The 14,100-nt window shown below is 61.9% G+C and overlaps 2 protein-coding genes across 8 annotated transcripts in view; one reads left to right on the top strand and one right to left on the bottom strand.

Moving 5' to 3' along the window:
* NIN (ninein) overlaps positions 1-3,117 on the bottom strand; it is a 66,848-nt gene extending 63,731 nt beyond the window's left edge. For 6 of the 7 annotated variants that reach the window (XR_010070892.1, XM_063333818.1, XM_063333825.1 and 3 more), the window contains exon 1: positions 2,848-2,918. The gene's annotated coding sequence lies outside the window, so the exon portion shown is untranslated. Of the gene's footprint in view, positions 1-2,847; positions 2,919-3,066 lie in introns of those variants that run through there. The other variant, XM_063333820.1, reaches the window with a different exon arrangement.
* A 4,859-nt stretch (positions 3,118-7,976) lies between these two features.
* On the top strand, positions 7,977-13,989 carry ABHD12B (abhydrolase domain containing 12B). The gene is made up of 13 exons (XM_063333828.1): positions 7,977-8,138; positions 9,936-10,063; positions 10,559-10,661; positions 10,765-10,884; positions 11,225-11,255; positions 11,416-11,461; positions 11,551-11,680; positions 11,921-11,961; positions 12,251-12,330; positions 12,486-12,568; positions 13,136-13,214; positions 13,385-13,509; positions 13,857-13,989. Exons 1-13 carry the CDS (start codon positions 8,059-8,061, stop codon positions 13,876-13,878), a joined length of 1,068 nt encoding a protein of 355 aa, XP_063189898.1. The 5' UTR covers positions 7,977-8,058; the 3' UTR covers positions 13,879-13,989.
* The last annotated feature ends 111 nt before the right edge of the window (positions 13,990-14,100 follow it).

Here is a 14,100-nt window from a genome sequence, read left to right on the forward strand (position 1 = left end):
CACAAAGCCCAAATTAAACCCCAGCCTTTCATCTCCGCTCCAGATGGGCCAGCAGCTGAGATGCAGGAGGGCGGCCCGGAGCTGGCAGGATAATGATGGGGGGGGGAACGGGGGGGCGGCAGCTGAGCAGGGGCTCCCCTGTCCCCTGTGAGGAGGAGAGGGGCCATTCCCCGCATCGGGCACCACTGTGTTCAGATTTATAGCCATCCTTCTGTGTCAAGTCCCCCAGAATGACCGGCTTGAGCCGAGAGCGCAGAAAAGCGTGGGTTCAGAACAACTTGGAGAGTCGCCACCACATTAGTCTGATTTCTCTTCTCCCTACAACAAGCCCTGGGAAGCAAAGCGCTCCAGGATGATGAGAAGAGGAAGTTTTCACCGGCGTTTCTTTCCTTCCTTTAAATCCACCCCCGCTTGAGAGCCAGATAACCTTCACAGCGCACAATGTAGAGGCCTGATATGACTAAATTCTCAGCTAAATTTAACTCAAACAATATAGGCTTAAATAGTAATTACCGCTTCGCATATTAATTGCCTGGAATCAATATTAACCTCCAAGCTTTAGCCTCAAACTAATGAAGACATAGATTACCTGGTCAATCAATGGCACCATCAAGTAAAAACACTATAATTAGCACAATGCCTTTTTTTTTTGGGGGGGGGTGCAAAACAGTATAAATGCAAACAGGGCGTTTGCCGCTGCGCAGCAGCACAAGGTGGAGGTTTCGGGGATGCTCTGCCCAGATGCCCCCATGGGGTGCATCACCAGCCTCCCCTCTTCAGGGCTATGGGCTATGCCGGCTCCGTCCCAACCTCCGCAGAAGGTTGGTGGTGACCTCCAGCAAGTCATCTCCTTCGAGGGACAGCAAGGAGAATGTTGCTTTCAACGCTGCTCTTGATTGCCTCAACCCAAAGGAGGGCCAGGCAATTAGCAACGTGTAAGCATCATGTGGCCATCGCCAAAACACGAGCACCCGCTCCTCGAGACGTAGGGTCCACCCCACGCTGAAGGGCAAGGCCACGCATGGGCAGGTTAAAAGCAACATGCCCTTCCCTCCATGCTTGGGACAACCAGGACTATGTGAATACAGCCAGCAAAAACCACCAGGACCCTGGTTTTTAATGGCAGGGTTTATAACAAGATGCTCAGCAGCCACTGAAACCAGCCCCTAGAGCCCTGGCTGCAAAGCCAGAGCTGGGGTTGTCTCATCTAACTCGTTATCTCCTTTCCCTAAAGAACCGCCTCATCCATGGCAGCTGTGGCTAAGCTGCCACAATTCGCTGCGGACACCCCCAAACCCCCACGCCACTCCCCGTGTCAGGGCGATTTCTGAGCTCAGGCCACCCCAGAACACCTTTGGGCCTCAAAGGGTCCCACCGAGAAACCAAAGGGAAGGGGTTGGGGGGGAACCCATAAGGACAATGAAGCACCCAAATATCAGTAAATCACTTGACAGCACGCCCGGCTCTTCAAGGGTCACCACCAAAGTCAGCTTTACAGCTGGCGGTTCCTCCTCCCCATTGAGCATGGTCATAATTTCTGCAGCCCAGCTGCTTTGCACCTCAATGCCACCTCTCCCCGTGTTCCCCAAAACACCGCCAAACCCTCCCAAATTGGCAGAGAAAGAGAGATCCTGTTAACCAAGCTCCGCTCCAGCTTAGCCAAGCAGCGATGGCATATAAAGCGCTATAAATTTATGTAAAGTGCTTCAAAAGCAGTGCAGCGTTTTGAATATTCACGCCACCCCGGTATTTGCATTGTAATAGGGCTTTTCAACCCGCAGCCTTCCCCTCAATAAGGAAAAACAAAGCGCCCATCTGTTTTGATTTTGCAAATCGGGCAGGAGTCGGGCTGCAATAACTCGGGGAGCCCTGGGTGCGATAAAGCCCAAGGTAGAGGCACAAAGCTGATTATTTCAGAAGTAAACAAAGCGAGGCGGCAATTTATCCAGCGACGCCTCGCGCGCTGGGAAAGAAGGGATGCGGTAATTCCTGCGGAGCTCGGCCCTGCGCCGGCACCGATAAACGCCGGCCGTGCTGAATCACGGCGATAACGCCGCGCATCCATCGCGCCGCGGGGACCCTCTTGCCGTCACCCCCGCTTCGAGGAGCGAGTGAGGACGACAGGCAGGATACAGGCACCCACCCAAACTGACACCCACTTGCACGGCAAACCCCCCAGTGCACCCAGCTCCGGTGGCTGAGCCTCCAGGGCTGCGGATTCGGGTTTTCCTGGCTCATCCCGGATGCACCAGACCGAGGTGACGGGCCCACGGTCTGCAACCAGACAGCAGATGCTGTCTGCCACCCTGGTGACAGCAAGGACTTCACCAATGACAAAACAACTGCTGTTATTAATTCCTCCAGCCCCAGCCTGCTGCTTCCTCAACTCGGCTGCTCCAGAACCTGCTCCAGCCCCCACATTTGGAGTATCTCACTGGGGATGGGACAGGGATGGGGTTGCCCTTGGCAGGGGGGCAAGCAGCACCCAGCAGCACTCGCCCTGCCAGCCCGCTGCCACCAGCGGACGCTTTTTTACAGGCTGCCCCCTCCCCATGCAGACACCCCTCAGCACCCCAAAACCCTCACTGCACCCTCTGGCTACAAGATTTCCCCCCCCCGCCCCAGCATCCCACTTCCTCCAGCATCCTCCCGCTTCTTCCAGCGCCCTCTTCCTCCTCTCCAGCATCTCCTGCTTCCTCCAGCACCCTCTTCCTCCTCTCCAGCATCTTCCCCTTCATCCAGCATCCCCCTCTTCCTCCTCTCTAGCACCCCCCCCAGCACCCCCTTTCCTCCAGCATCCCGCTCCTCCTCTCCAGCCCCCCCCCCCAGCTTCCTCCGCGCACCCACCTCTCCGGCTGCGCCCCGTCCCTGCCGCCCCGCACACGCGGCCGCCCGCACCGGGAAGGGGCGGGCTGCGCCCGGGCACCGCCCGCGGAGGAGGGACCGGCGGCGGCCTCAGCCTCTCCACCCCCACCCCCGTCCTCCCCGGTAATTCCTCCTCCCCCCCGCCCCCTCTCCCTCCCCGCGGTGCTCGGCGCTGCATCCCCGTTCCCCTGCCGGGCTCACCCGGCGCGGCTGCCGGTGCGGCGGAGCGTCGCGTCGCGGAGCGTTGCGGGACCGGGGGAGGCGCCGCGTTCAAATGCGGCGGCGTTTATTGGGCCGCGGCTCGGGGGCGGCCCCTGGGGTGCGGGGGCGGCCCCGGGGCGGGGGCGACCGGAGGCCTTTGTGCGGCGGGGCCCCGCTGGCACCGCCCGGGACCGCCCCCCGACCGGCGGCGGCAGCAGCGGCCGCACAGCTGCGTGGGGGCCGCCACGCTGTCCCGCACCCCCGCTGGCACCACAGTGGTCCCCGCCATCCCGCACCCCAGGGTGGCATCACCCCGGCTCCCCACCGTCCCTCACCCCAGGGTGGCATCACCCCGGCTTCCCACCATCCTGCATCCCACGATGGCATCACCCCGGCTTCCCACCATCCTGCACCCCAGGGTGGCATCACTCTGGTCCCCAGCTGTCCTGTCCCCCGGGTGGCATCACCTTGGTTCCCACCATCCCACACCCCAGGGTGGCATCACCCCAGCTCCCTGCTGTCCTGTCCCCTTGGTGGCACCACCGTGGTTATCATCCCGTACCCAGGGTGGCATCACCCCGGCTCCACGCTGTCCTGCACCCCAAGGTGGCATCGCCCCAGCTCCCCACTGTCCTGCGCCCCAGGTGGCATCACCTTGGTTTTCACCACCCTGCACCCCAGGGTGGCATCACTCTGGCTACCCACTGTCCTGTCCTCTCTGTGGCATCACCTTGGTTCCCACCCTCCTGCATCCCAGGGTGGTATCACCCCGGCTCCCCACTGTCCTGCACCCCTAGGGACATGGCCCTGCAGCGCTTCATCGTCCCAAAAAAACAATGGCACATCACCTGGGCTGCCTCATGCTGGAAGGTCATGGCACCATGTCACCTCACTGTTCCCCGCCCTGGGGACATGACACCTTGTCTCCCTGCCATGCCAGGGCCTGCAGGGTCGGCATTCCCCCGGGGTCTCCTTGTGTCACCCATGCTGTGCCCTGTGGCACCCAGCCCCTCCACCCGCCCCTCCATCCATGGTGGTTCAGCACACTGTCCCCCCGCCACTTGCTTTGGGGGGGACACAAGCGGGGACAACCCTGTGCCCCATGAGCCGTCCCGCAGTGGGGCTCTGGGGCGCTGACACAGCGACCACGGGCCTCAGCAAAACTCAAACCCTCACTTAAACCTCGTCAGCCCTCATTAGAGGCTGGAGCTCAGCACCAGCAGGCGTGGGCTGAGCGGCAGGGAGCCGGCTGTCCCTGAGGGTTGTGGCTTGTGGATTCTCTGGTGGCTAATAAAGGGTTCAGCTCACACTGCAATCTGCTTTCGCACAATTGCATGGGCTTATTTTGCTTCTTTTTGCAAAAACACTGGGGACATCATAACTTTTAAGCCTTCTTCCCTTTTTTAAGGCAACTCAAATTGCCCTGCAGGTTCAAAGTATTTATGGGGAAGGAGCAAGGGAAACACGAAAGCGGCGCAGCACGGACTCGCAGCGGGTTGTGTAAGCCTTGCTTTGAGAGGAAACCGGGCTTAAAACCCCACGAGCTCCTGCAGCGGGGACACAGGGCGGTTTGCCACAGGGTCCCACCGGCTGTGAAGGGGACACCCGGGACACCACACGGGAGCTAAAAAGCGTAATAAAATATTTATCCCGCTGCAGCAGCTGGGGTAGCTGGGCTGCCCGAGTGCACCGGCTTGGCGTGTCACTGCCGTCTGCCATGGTGCCAGCACCAGGGACATGGGACATAGCAGAGCAGGTCCCCCAGTGCCAAGCAAAGCCCCGTCCAGGGACAGGGCCATGTCCCTGTAATGACGGAGACGAGGAAAGGTGACTTTAAAGGGAAGGGGGCCTTAGCGAGAGGCTTTGCTGGACAGATGTTACAGCCACGGCTTTGTGCCGGGGAGGGCTTTTTGTTTGGGTTTTTAACATTTGCCATTTTTCTCCGCCGCTTTCTTCTGTTCTGACACTTGCTGAGGGTTTTTCTTTCTTTTCTTTCTCTCTCTCTCTCTCTTTCTGCCTTTGCCGTTTCAGCCCTGGTTCAAACACTTTTTCACCGCGCATTATGCCGAAGTCGAAACCATCTGGTGCTTTGTTTTGTTGCGAGCCCGGCGAGTGCCAGGACCTTTATCCCTCCTCACCCTCCTCCTCGCCGCTGCCTCGCTAATCCAAGCGACAGCCCCCAAAAAATCTCCGCCGTCACCCAACAAAGCCACCCTGGCGTGTGTTTGCATGCGTGCAGGCAGACGGGCGATGGGGACAGGCAGCACGCCGGGTGTCCCCGTGTCCCCAGCCAGCCCAGGGGGGACGCATAGACCCCCGTCAGTGCCAGGCTGTACCACCGCCATGCAAATTCCTGACTCATTTTTAGGACCGGCTGTTAGCACAGGCATCCTGATTTTATTTTTTCCCCCCTTTTTTCCTCCCCCTGCAGGAGGAAAACATATTTCTAGGAGCCGCGGAGCCCCGCCAGACAGGGAGCCTGCCAGCCTATTTTCGGAGCCCCCTTCCACAAGCAGCTGTGTTTTGAGGCCAGCATTTGCAGCGAGCGCCTTGAGAGCCACCTCAGGGGAAAGAAACCTTTGCTCGCCCCACACCGTCACGTGCGACACACGCCACACGAAAAAAAATAATAAATAAGGGGCATGTGGGAAAAAAAAAATCCATGACGGCTGGACGTGAGCTGCCTCCCCCGGCCCGGACGGACCCAGAGCCACGGGGGCTGGCACGGAGCCACCCGAAAAAGGGGGTCAGCAGCCGCGAGCGCCTGCGCAGGAGGTGGGTGACCCCTCTGCGAGGCCATGGGTGCCCCCACCCTGAAGAAACACCCTCCCGGCCCGGCTCTCGCTGCCCCGTCACGCTTTCCTTCCCATTTTCCCCGCACAATGGGGTGCTTTGTTCTGCCAGGGCGAGGGAAGGTCCGGCCACGGCCCTGGGAGCCCGCGGAGGGGGGGAGCCAAGAGCTGCTCCTGCCGTCCAGGGGTCCCTTCCCACCTCGCTGTGCTGGGTGAGACACCCTTCGCCCCAGCCTCCTGCCGGGCCAGGGGACAGCAAAAAAAAAAAAAAAAAATTCCAAAAAAATTAGCAAAACAGACTATGAAACCGTCAGCAAAAAAATAAACAAAGGGGGCATTTAGGAAAAGACGCGGTAGGAAAAACCAGCTGGAAGCCTCCCCGCCTCCCAGCCGGTGCGGGGAGAAGTTTGGAAGGAAATAAGCCCAAAGTTCGATTTTTTTTTTTTTTTAATTAATTATTTTTTTTGCATAAAACAATGGCGGTGCCGTGCCTCCCCCGGCTGTGGCTCATTGCTGCCATCGCACGTCCAGCCCCCGCTACACAAGTTGCATTTCTGCCGCGGCTGCTTGGGCCCGATCCTGCGCACCGCCCCGGCCGCTGTGCCTGTCCCCATCCGCTCCGGGATCTTCCCCCCCAGCCCAGGAAAGCCTCAGGTTCGCTGGGCCAGCTCCTTATTGCGAGAAGCACTTGCAGGGCGGCTCCAGCCCGGTGTCACACCTCGATGTCATCGCCTCTGCCATAACTCCGTGCCCGATCCCCTCTGGCTCTCGCTGCCTAATAAAGTCCCCACAGGCAGCGCCAGCCACGTCCTGCCCATCCCTGCCAGCAGCGAAGTCCTGGGAGTGATTTCTCCCATCACCTTCGTGGCAATGCACTGCTGTGGGCCCCGGCACCCACTGGAAAGGGGGAAAAATTGGGGGTGGAAGGAAAAAGCCCTTGCGTGTAAAACCAGCTGGACCTGCCGGTCGCTTCTGCCGCCCTCCTGCCCCCATGGCACGGGAAAAGCAGCTTGCGGGTGGCTTGTGCCGCCTTATTGCATCGTCTGCTGACAGGGAACGCGCACCTGCCTGTCCACGGCCCCGGTGGCCCCGGTTTGACCGGATCTGTTTGGCTTTGGATTTGCATTTGGGGCTTGGAGCAGAACGTGTCCACATAAACCTCACCGGTTCCCGTAGCCGCGCAGGATCACCCTGCCAAGCCCCGGGGTTTGGTGGCCAGTCGCCCACCGTGGGTGCTGGAGGGGCTTGGGGCCACGGGCCCAGCTCCTGCCACCTCTCAGCAGCTTGTCCCACCATCCCGTCCCACCTTGGATCTTGGTTAAAATAGCAGGAGCAGCCTGGTGTGGGCTGCAAACTCCAGAAAAGCCGCACAGATCCTGCTTTTGAGGGGAAGTGACATGGGAGCAGCTTGGAACGCCAGCGTGGGCTGGGAAATCCTCTGCAGAAAGGGCGCACTCCCACCTCTCCCGTCCTGTATTTAAGGAATCCCGCTCGGTTGCAGGCCCCGTTGGCAGGCACGGCGAGGCAGGCGATGGCCCAGCCACGTGTGCTGGTGTCCGGGCAGCGCATCCCCCAAGTTCTGTGGGGAATGACGGGGAAACTGGGAATATTTCTTTCCTGCTGGGAAGTTTCAGCCCGTAAAGTTCCGGCTGAGTCACCCTGACTGAGCCGCGGGCGGGAGTCGCAGCTTAGAGGGGAACCGGCAGCAGGTTTCCACCCTTCCAGCTGAAGCCAGGAGATGCCAGCTTTGGTGTTAAACCTTTATTTTTTATTAATTTGGTGGTTTTTTTTTTTTTAACCTGGAAGCTTTGCCTGGGCGCTCCTGGCTGATTTTCCCGCCGGGTCACCCTGCTGTGGCCCCCAAAGCCTGGCCTTGGGGGACAGGGGGCGCAGTCCCTGGGGGTCCCCGAGACCCCGGGGTTCCCCTGGGACCCCGGGGGTCCCCGAGTCTGCGGGGAGGGCGCGCCGGCCCCGCCCCCGAGGCCCAAAGGGGAGGCGGGGGCGTGGCTTGGTGGGCCGAGGGGGCGTGGCCTGAGGCAGGAGGGCGGCAGCGATAGGCGGGCTGTGCTTTGGGGTGGGCGTGGCCTGCGGACGCGGGGCGTGGTCTGGCCGGGAGGGGCGTGTCCTGGCTGTGACGGGGCGTGTTCTGTCGGCGCGGGCGCGGCGGCGGCGGCGGCGGCGCGGGCAGTCTGCGGACGCGATGAGGCGTCGCGGCGAGCGGGGCGGCGGCGGCGACAGCGGCCCGGCGGAGGGCAAGGCCGGCGGGGCACGGCGGGAGCGGTGAGTAGCCGCCGCGGGGGAGGGCAGCACGGGCTGCCGGGCCGGCCTGGGGGCGCTGCCGGGCGCCCGGCTGCCGCTCGGGGCCGCACAGCGCCGCGCCGCGCCGCGTTCTCCCGGATCGTGTCCTCGTCCCCCGGCGGTGTTTCTCCGCGTGTTCCTTACCGCAGCCACGCTCTGTCCCTCCCTCCTGTGACCACGTGCCACCGCTGTGCCGTAGGTCTGTCCCCGTGCCGTGGCCGTGCTGCTCTGCCGAGGCTGTCATCCCATGCTCTGGCCGTGCCCCTATGTCCCCACGCCGTGGCTTTGTCACCTTGCTGGGGCCGTGACCCCATGTGTGCCAGCCTGCCACAGCCGTCATGCTGTACCACGGCTACGTCCCCATGTCACCCTGCGATGACCATGATCCTGTGCTGTGACCGCGTCCCCATGTCACCCTGCCATGACCATGATTCTGTACCATCACCACGTCCCCATGTCACCCTGCCATGGCCGTGATTCCGTATTATGGCTATTTCCCCCCCCCCCCCCCTTATGATTCCATGCTGTGGCTGTGTCCCCATGTCACCTTGGTGCTATGCAGCGGCCTGTTGCCGTGCCGGCTGTCAGAGGTGCCCCTCGGTGGGCATGTCCCCCCGCCCTGGTCCGGACCCATCAGTTCTCACCTGCAGCAGGTATTGTGCAAGAGTGGGTGTGAACCCTCGCCCCTGCACTTGAATATTAGGTGTAGACCACGAGCAGCACCTACTAATTAACTGCAGTGCCTGTGAGGGCATTGCTGGCCCGTTGCTGCCGCCGTACAGCGGGACTGCTCGGCCCAAAGTCTCGGCGGGGCGACTGGAGTTTGAGGAACTCCGTCATAGCTCATACCTTCCAGGAAGGGTGCCTGTGCCCGGGGGAGACCATGCCACCTTGCCCTGACACCCCCTTTCTCACCATCTTGCAGCACTCCCCGGGGCAGGCAGTAGACTTAATCCGCTTCTGCATTAGTGATGGTGACCCCAGGCATGCGCTGGCAGGGAGCGAGCCGTGCTTGGACGCCTGTCAGAAGCCTCTGCCCTAAATCCCCTGCTGCCAGGACTGGTTTCCCCATTGCCCAGCACCGTCAGCCCACAAGAGACGTTGCTGCCGAGCAGTCTGCAGCTCTTGGCGTTCCCTTTCCCTCTCAGAGGCTGGGGCTCACTGCAGAGGGCAAGGGCTGGGGTGGCTGGGTGCGTCCCCCAGCCCTTCGGGACAGGATGCTGTTGGAGGTGGTCTCACTTCCCGCCCTTTGCTGGTGGCACTGGGGGACATCAGCCTGGGGACTGGTTTCTCCCATGGCGCTGCAGGCTCTCTGAACCCCTTTTCCAACTTTCCTCCTTGTCCCTGGGGAATTGCAGAGGCTCTCGGTGCCGGGCTTGGGGACACTGCTGTGACTGTGTCCCACCAGCCACAGCTCAGGGTGTTGCCGTGGAGTATCGGTTGCTCCTTATTGCCAGTTTGTCTTGCAGCTCCCGCTCTGGCACGTGCCCTGCCCTTCCTGCCTACCTGCGTCCTGTGGGAGGCTGCGGGGACCGGATCATGGCCTTTCATGACGCCGTGTCATGGTGGTGCTGCTCTGACACCTTGGCTCCATCCCCAAAAGCCAAACACAGCGTGGGGAGCCAGTTCCTGGTCCCAGGGACACACACACGGCAGCTCCAGGGAAAAGCTGCTGTATCCAACCATTACAGCTGGGGTTGGGAACGGGGACTTGGCTTTGCTGTGCCCCAAAACCCTTGGGGCGGGAGGGGACGTGCTAAGGGGGTGTCTGCCTTGCAGGGGCCGGCTGGCCTGGTGCCCCCGGCTGCGCACCCTCCTCCTGGACCTGCTCCTCATCTACATCTCCGTGCCCTTCCTCATCCGCCTCTTCCCCGTCCTGCTCACCAAATTCGTCTTCCTGAACTTCCGTGAGTGTCCTGGGGGGTGTCCCAACAAGGAGACACCGCCCCCCCCCCCCCCCCAGGATTCAGCAGGCAAGGGACTGTGGGGGGTGTCCCCAAAGCATGTGTTGGACGCACCCATCGCCTGGGTGGCACCAGGAGAGCACTCATCCAACCTCCCCCTTTGCCATGGGCTTGCAGAGGAGGCACGGAGGGACCTTTTTCTGTTGTTGCCTTGTGTTTTGCAAGCTGTAATAACACAGTGCCACCAACCCTGTTTACTGCCTGAAATTGCAACACATCTGGGCACGCACAGCATCAATGGGGCTAGAAATGGGGTGGGAGGAGATGGCAGAGGGCTGTGCTCGCCTACCCGCTCCCCGACCTGGCCGTAGCGCGGCCCTTGGCTTCCAGACAAATTATTTCCAAAAAAATAACGTGTTGCTTTGGAAAAACGTGCAAGAGCAGCAGGGTATGTGGGTTCATGGGGTGCCTGTGTGATGGCTGACATTTCTCCGTCAGTGGCTTTCCCCTTCTTCGTGGACCTTCGGCGGCCGGAGCTGCTGCTGAACAACACCATCAGCCTGTACCTCCCCACCGAGCCGGGCGTCACAGTCGGCATCTGGTGAGCGGGACAACCCCGGCATCCCGGGTGGGCACAGCCTGGCTAAACTGGGTGAATTCCGCCCCCCGCGGGTAACCCCACTCTGACCCCCCCACCCCCCTAGGCACACGGTGCCGGGCAGCAGAGGGGCCGAGGCGCAGGGCAAGGACCAGCGCTGGTATGAGGAGGCTCTTGGTGACGCTCACCCCGTGATCATCTACCTGCACGGCAACGGGGGGACCAGGCGAGTACCCGTGAGAACGTGTGTGCCCTCTCCCAGGGGAGGATGCTGCGGGGGAGGGCTGCGGCTGCTCCAGCACAGCAGCTCTGCGTGGGCTGAGAACTAGCAAACTCAGCGCAGCAGCAGGGTGCTGGGGGAACCAGGGCTGCTGCGGCGGTTTCCCACCCCACGGGTGGAGGAAAAATCCCTTTGAGTTAAAGGGAAATGTCAAAACCCACCCACCCCAGGGCATCCAGCTCTCCCCTCCCGGGAAAAGGTGGCCCTGTCCCTCGCCTGGGCCGGCGCTGGAGGGGAGGGTTCCTTGAGGGCCCTTCCTGAGCTCTAACTTCATTTTCCCCATCAGGGCTGCGAGCCACCGCGTCCAGTTCTTGAAGGTAAGCCGTCCCCTGTGGTGACCTGCTGGGGATAAGGCTCACGCTGGCTCCCGGGACCCAAGAGGGATTCCCCCGGGCAGAGCGAAGCCGGCCACGCTGGGAGGTGTTGGGGGTCTCCCCCCACATCCCAGGACATAAAGCGGTGCCGCTCCTCTGACAGACAATGGGGGCTGCTGACTTCCACATCCTAGCGCTCGACTACAGAGGTAAAGTCACCTCCTGCCTCTCGCTGAGTGACCCTCCCCTGGGGCTGTCCTACCCCTGGGGTCATGACACTGAGCCGTGTCCCCCGCAGGCTATGGGGACTCCAGCGGGCACCCCACGGAGAGCGGCTTCACCACAGACGTCCTGGCGCTCTACGACTGGGCCAAAGCGCGGAGCGGGAACAGCAGCATCCTCTTCTGGGGACACTCCTTGGGGACAGGGTAGGCGCGGGGCCGGGTGACGAGGGTGGGTGACACTGACACCGAAGCCCACAGCCTGTCCCCGGGCTGTGACACTGCTGCCACACCGGTGCCACCGGGGGATGGACCAAGGAGTTGGACCGGCTCCTTGGGGGAGGCACCTGCAAAACAAAACCCAGCAGGGAAGGGGGGGTGAGGGTGCTGTGCACCCCACTGGGGCATCGTGGCCGCTCCCCCTCGTTGTCACCTCTCTTCTCACAGGATTGCCACGAACACAGCAAGGAAACTGCAGGAGGAGCGAGGTAAGGGTTGGCCACAATGCGGTGTGTGTCCCCCCCGCCCCCAGGGCTCTGAACATCTCGGGACAGATTTCGGGGGGGCTGCAGAAGAGCTGGGGAGCCCCCTCACTCTCTGCTCGAGCATCGGGCTTGGCCCCCACGGCGGGGACGAGTGGCCGTCCCCATTCTCCGTCATGGGCATCCTGGCCTCAGGGCTACTGCCTGGGACGGGAGCGTGGCAGCAGCCCGGGGAGGGGGACAGTCCCGTCCGCCCCCCCGCCCCGAGCCTGCTCCCACCCGGCTCTGCCCTCAGGGGTCCAGGTTGATGCTGTCGTCCTGGAGTCGCCCTACACCAACATCCGCGAGGCGGCCGCCCACATCCCCATCACCACGGTGAGCCCAGGGGCTCCGTACATAGGGTCCCCCCTGTGTCCCCCGCAGCGGTGGCAGCCCTGGCGTCCCAGGGCTCCCTATCCCCCGGCAGGGGAAAAGTGCATCAATCAAAGCCACAACTTGAGCAACCTCCCCCTCAACTCTTGCCCTGGCAGATCTACCGCCAGTTCCCGGGTTTCGGCTACTTCATCCTGGACTCGTTAGCCCTGGGCGACATGTTCTTCGCCAGCGACGAGAAGTGAGTGGCCGGAGGGAAGGGGCGCAGCCAGCCCCGCGGGGCTGATGCTGGGACCAGTGCTGGGACCCCCTGGCCCAGGAGGAAGGGAGGGGGAGGGGGTTTGGACACGTCCCACCACGCAGCCCCTGCCCTGGTATCTGTGTTTGCCCAAACTTATGCTTTGAGTGGCTTTTTATTTGCGTAACTTCACACATCAATATTACTATTGAGCAAAGCCCACAAGCCAACATCCGATTTTTTTTTTTTTTTTTGAGCCCTCCAAGTCCCCCCCACCCCCGCCCCGCATTGCCACATACACACGCTGTGGGGGCCGGGTCCTTCTCCCCTCTCTCTTTGTGGGTCCCTTTGCTAAAAACCACCTGGTTCACGGGTGCTGTTGAAGCCTGAGCACCCTGGGGTGGGTGTTTATTAGGGTGCTCGGAGCTGAACTGCCCTTAGCTACTGCTGGGCAGTGCCTGGGAGGGGTCAGGGTTGCTGCAGGAGGGTGGGTTTAGCAGCACCGAGGGAGGCTCCTGTGGGTCCGTGGGCTCTAGGGTGACTCCTGGGTGCTGCGCTTGCTGCCTGCAGCGTGAAGGTGCTGGCCTGCCCCCTCCTCATCCTGCACGCCGAAGATGATGCCGTGCTGCCTCCGCACCTGGGTCGCAAGGTGGGGACCACCATCACACTCCGTGGGGGCTTTAATGGGGGCGGGCGCTGGTTTAGCCTGTTTGCGGGGGGGCTGAAGTGGCTGGAGAGGGGGTGACCAGCCCCAGGGTGCCAGGAGGGGTTTTGGGGTCCCCTGCGTGTGCCCCTAACCGTGCTCCCACCCCACGGCAGCTCTTTGAAACCGCACGCAACGCCTACAAGGACAAAACCAAGGTGAAGTTCATTACCTTTCCCGAAAAGCTGGGCCTGGGCCACGACTACATCTCGTTTAACCCGGAGCTGCCCGTCCTGGTCAAGTAAGTGCTGCAGAAACAGGAGAGGCACGAAAGGAGCCTTGGCCTCTTCTTCCCTGGGTGCATCCTCCCTTGCTGCAACCATGCAGGTCCCTTCCCTTCCCTGCAGCAGTTGCTGGCATCAATTTTTGAGCTCCAGTCACTCCTCGCTGCCCTGCGCCTGCCCTCGTCCCGGGGGTCACGGGGAGGGGGCCCCGGGGACAGCCCCGGCTTCCTCCTTGCCCTGGGTGCAGAGAGGCAGCTTCACTCCGTACCCAGCTCCGACCCGCGCCCAGGGGTGGGAAATCAGGCTCTGGAGCAGCACAGGGTGGTCAGTGATACAGCGTGAGATTTATTGCATCTTGTCGCAGAGACTTCTTGAAGATGAAGTGATGGCGGCTGCTGCCTGTAGCAAGCACGAGCGCTCCCTCCTCCCACCCCCCGGGAACCCCCTCCTTGCACTGAATTTACTGCTGTACGTAATAAAAACTACTGAGAAACTTTCTAATTCGCCCCCCTCCTGCTGAGGATGCTGCCGGTTACTGCGGGAGGGGGCAGGGGAGAGATGCTGCTGCCAGCTGGGTGCCGCTCCTGCCAGGAGCAGCATAGGGGGCA

Source organism: Chroicocephalus ridibundus, chromosome 4, assembly GCF_963924245.1.
Source record: "Chroicocephalus ridibundus chromosome 4, bChrRid1.1, whole genome shotgun sequence".
Classification (NCBI taxonomy): Eukaryota; Metazoa; Chordata; class Aves; order Charadriiformes; family Laridae; genus Chroicocephalus; species Chroicocephalus ridibundus.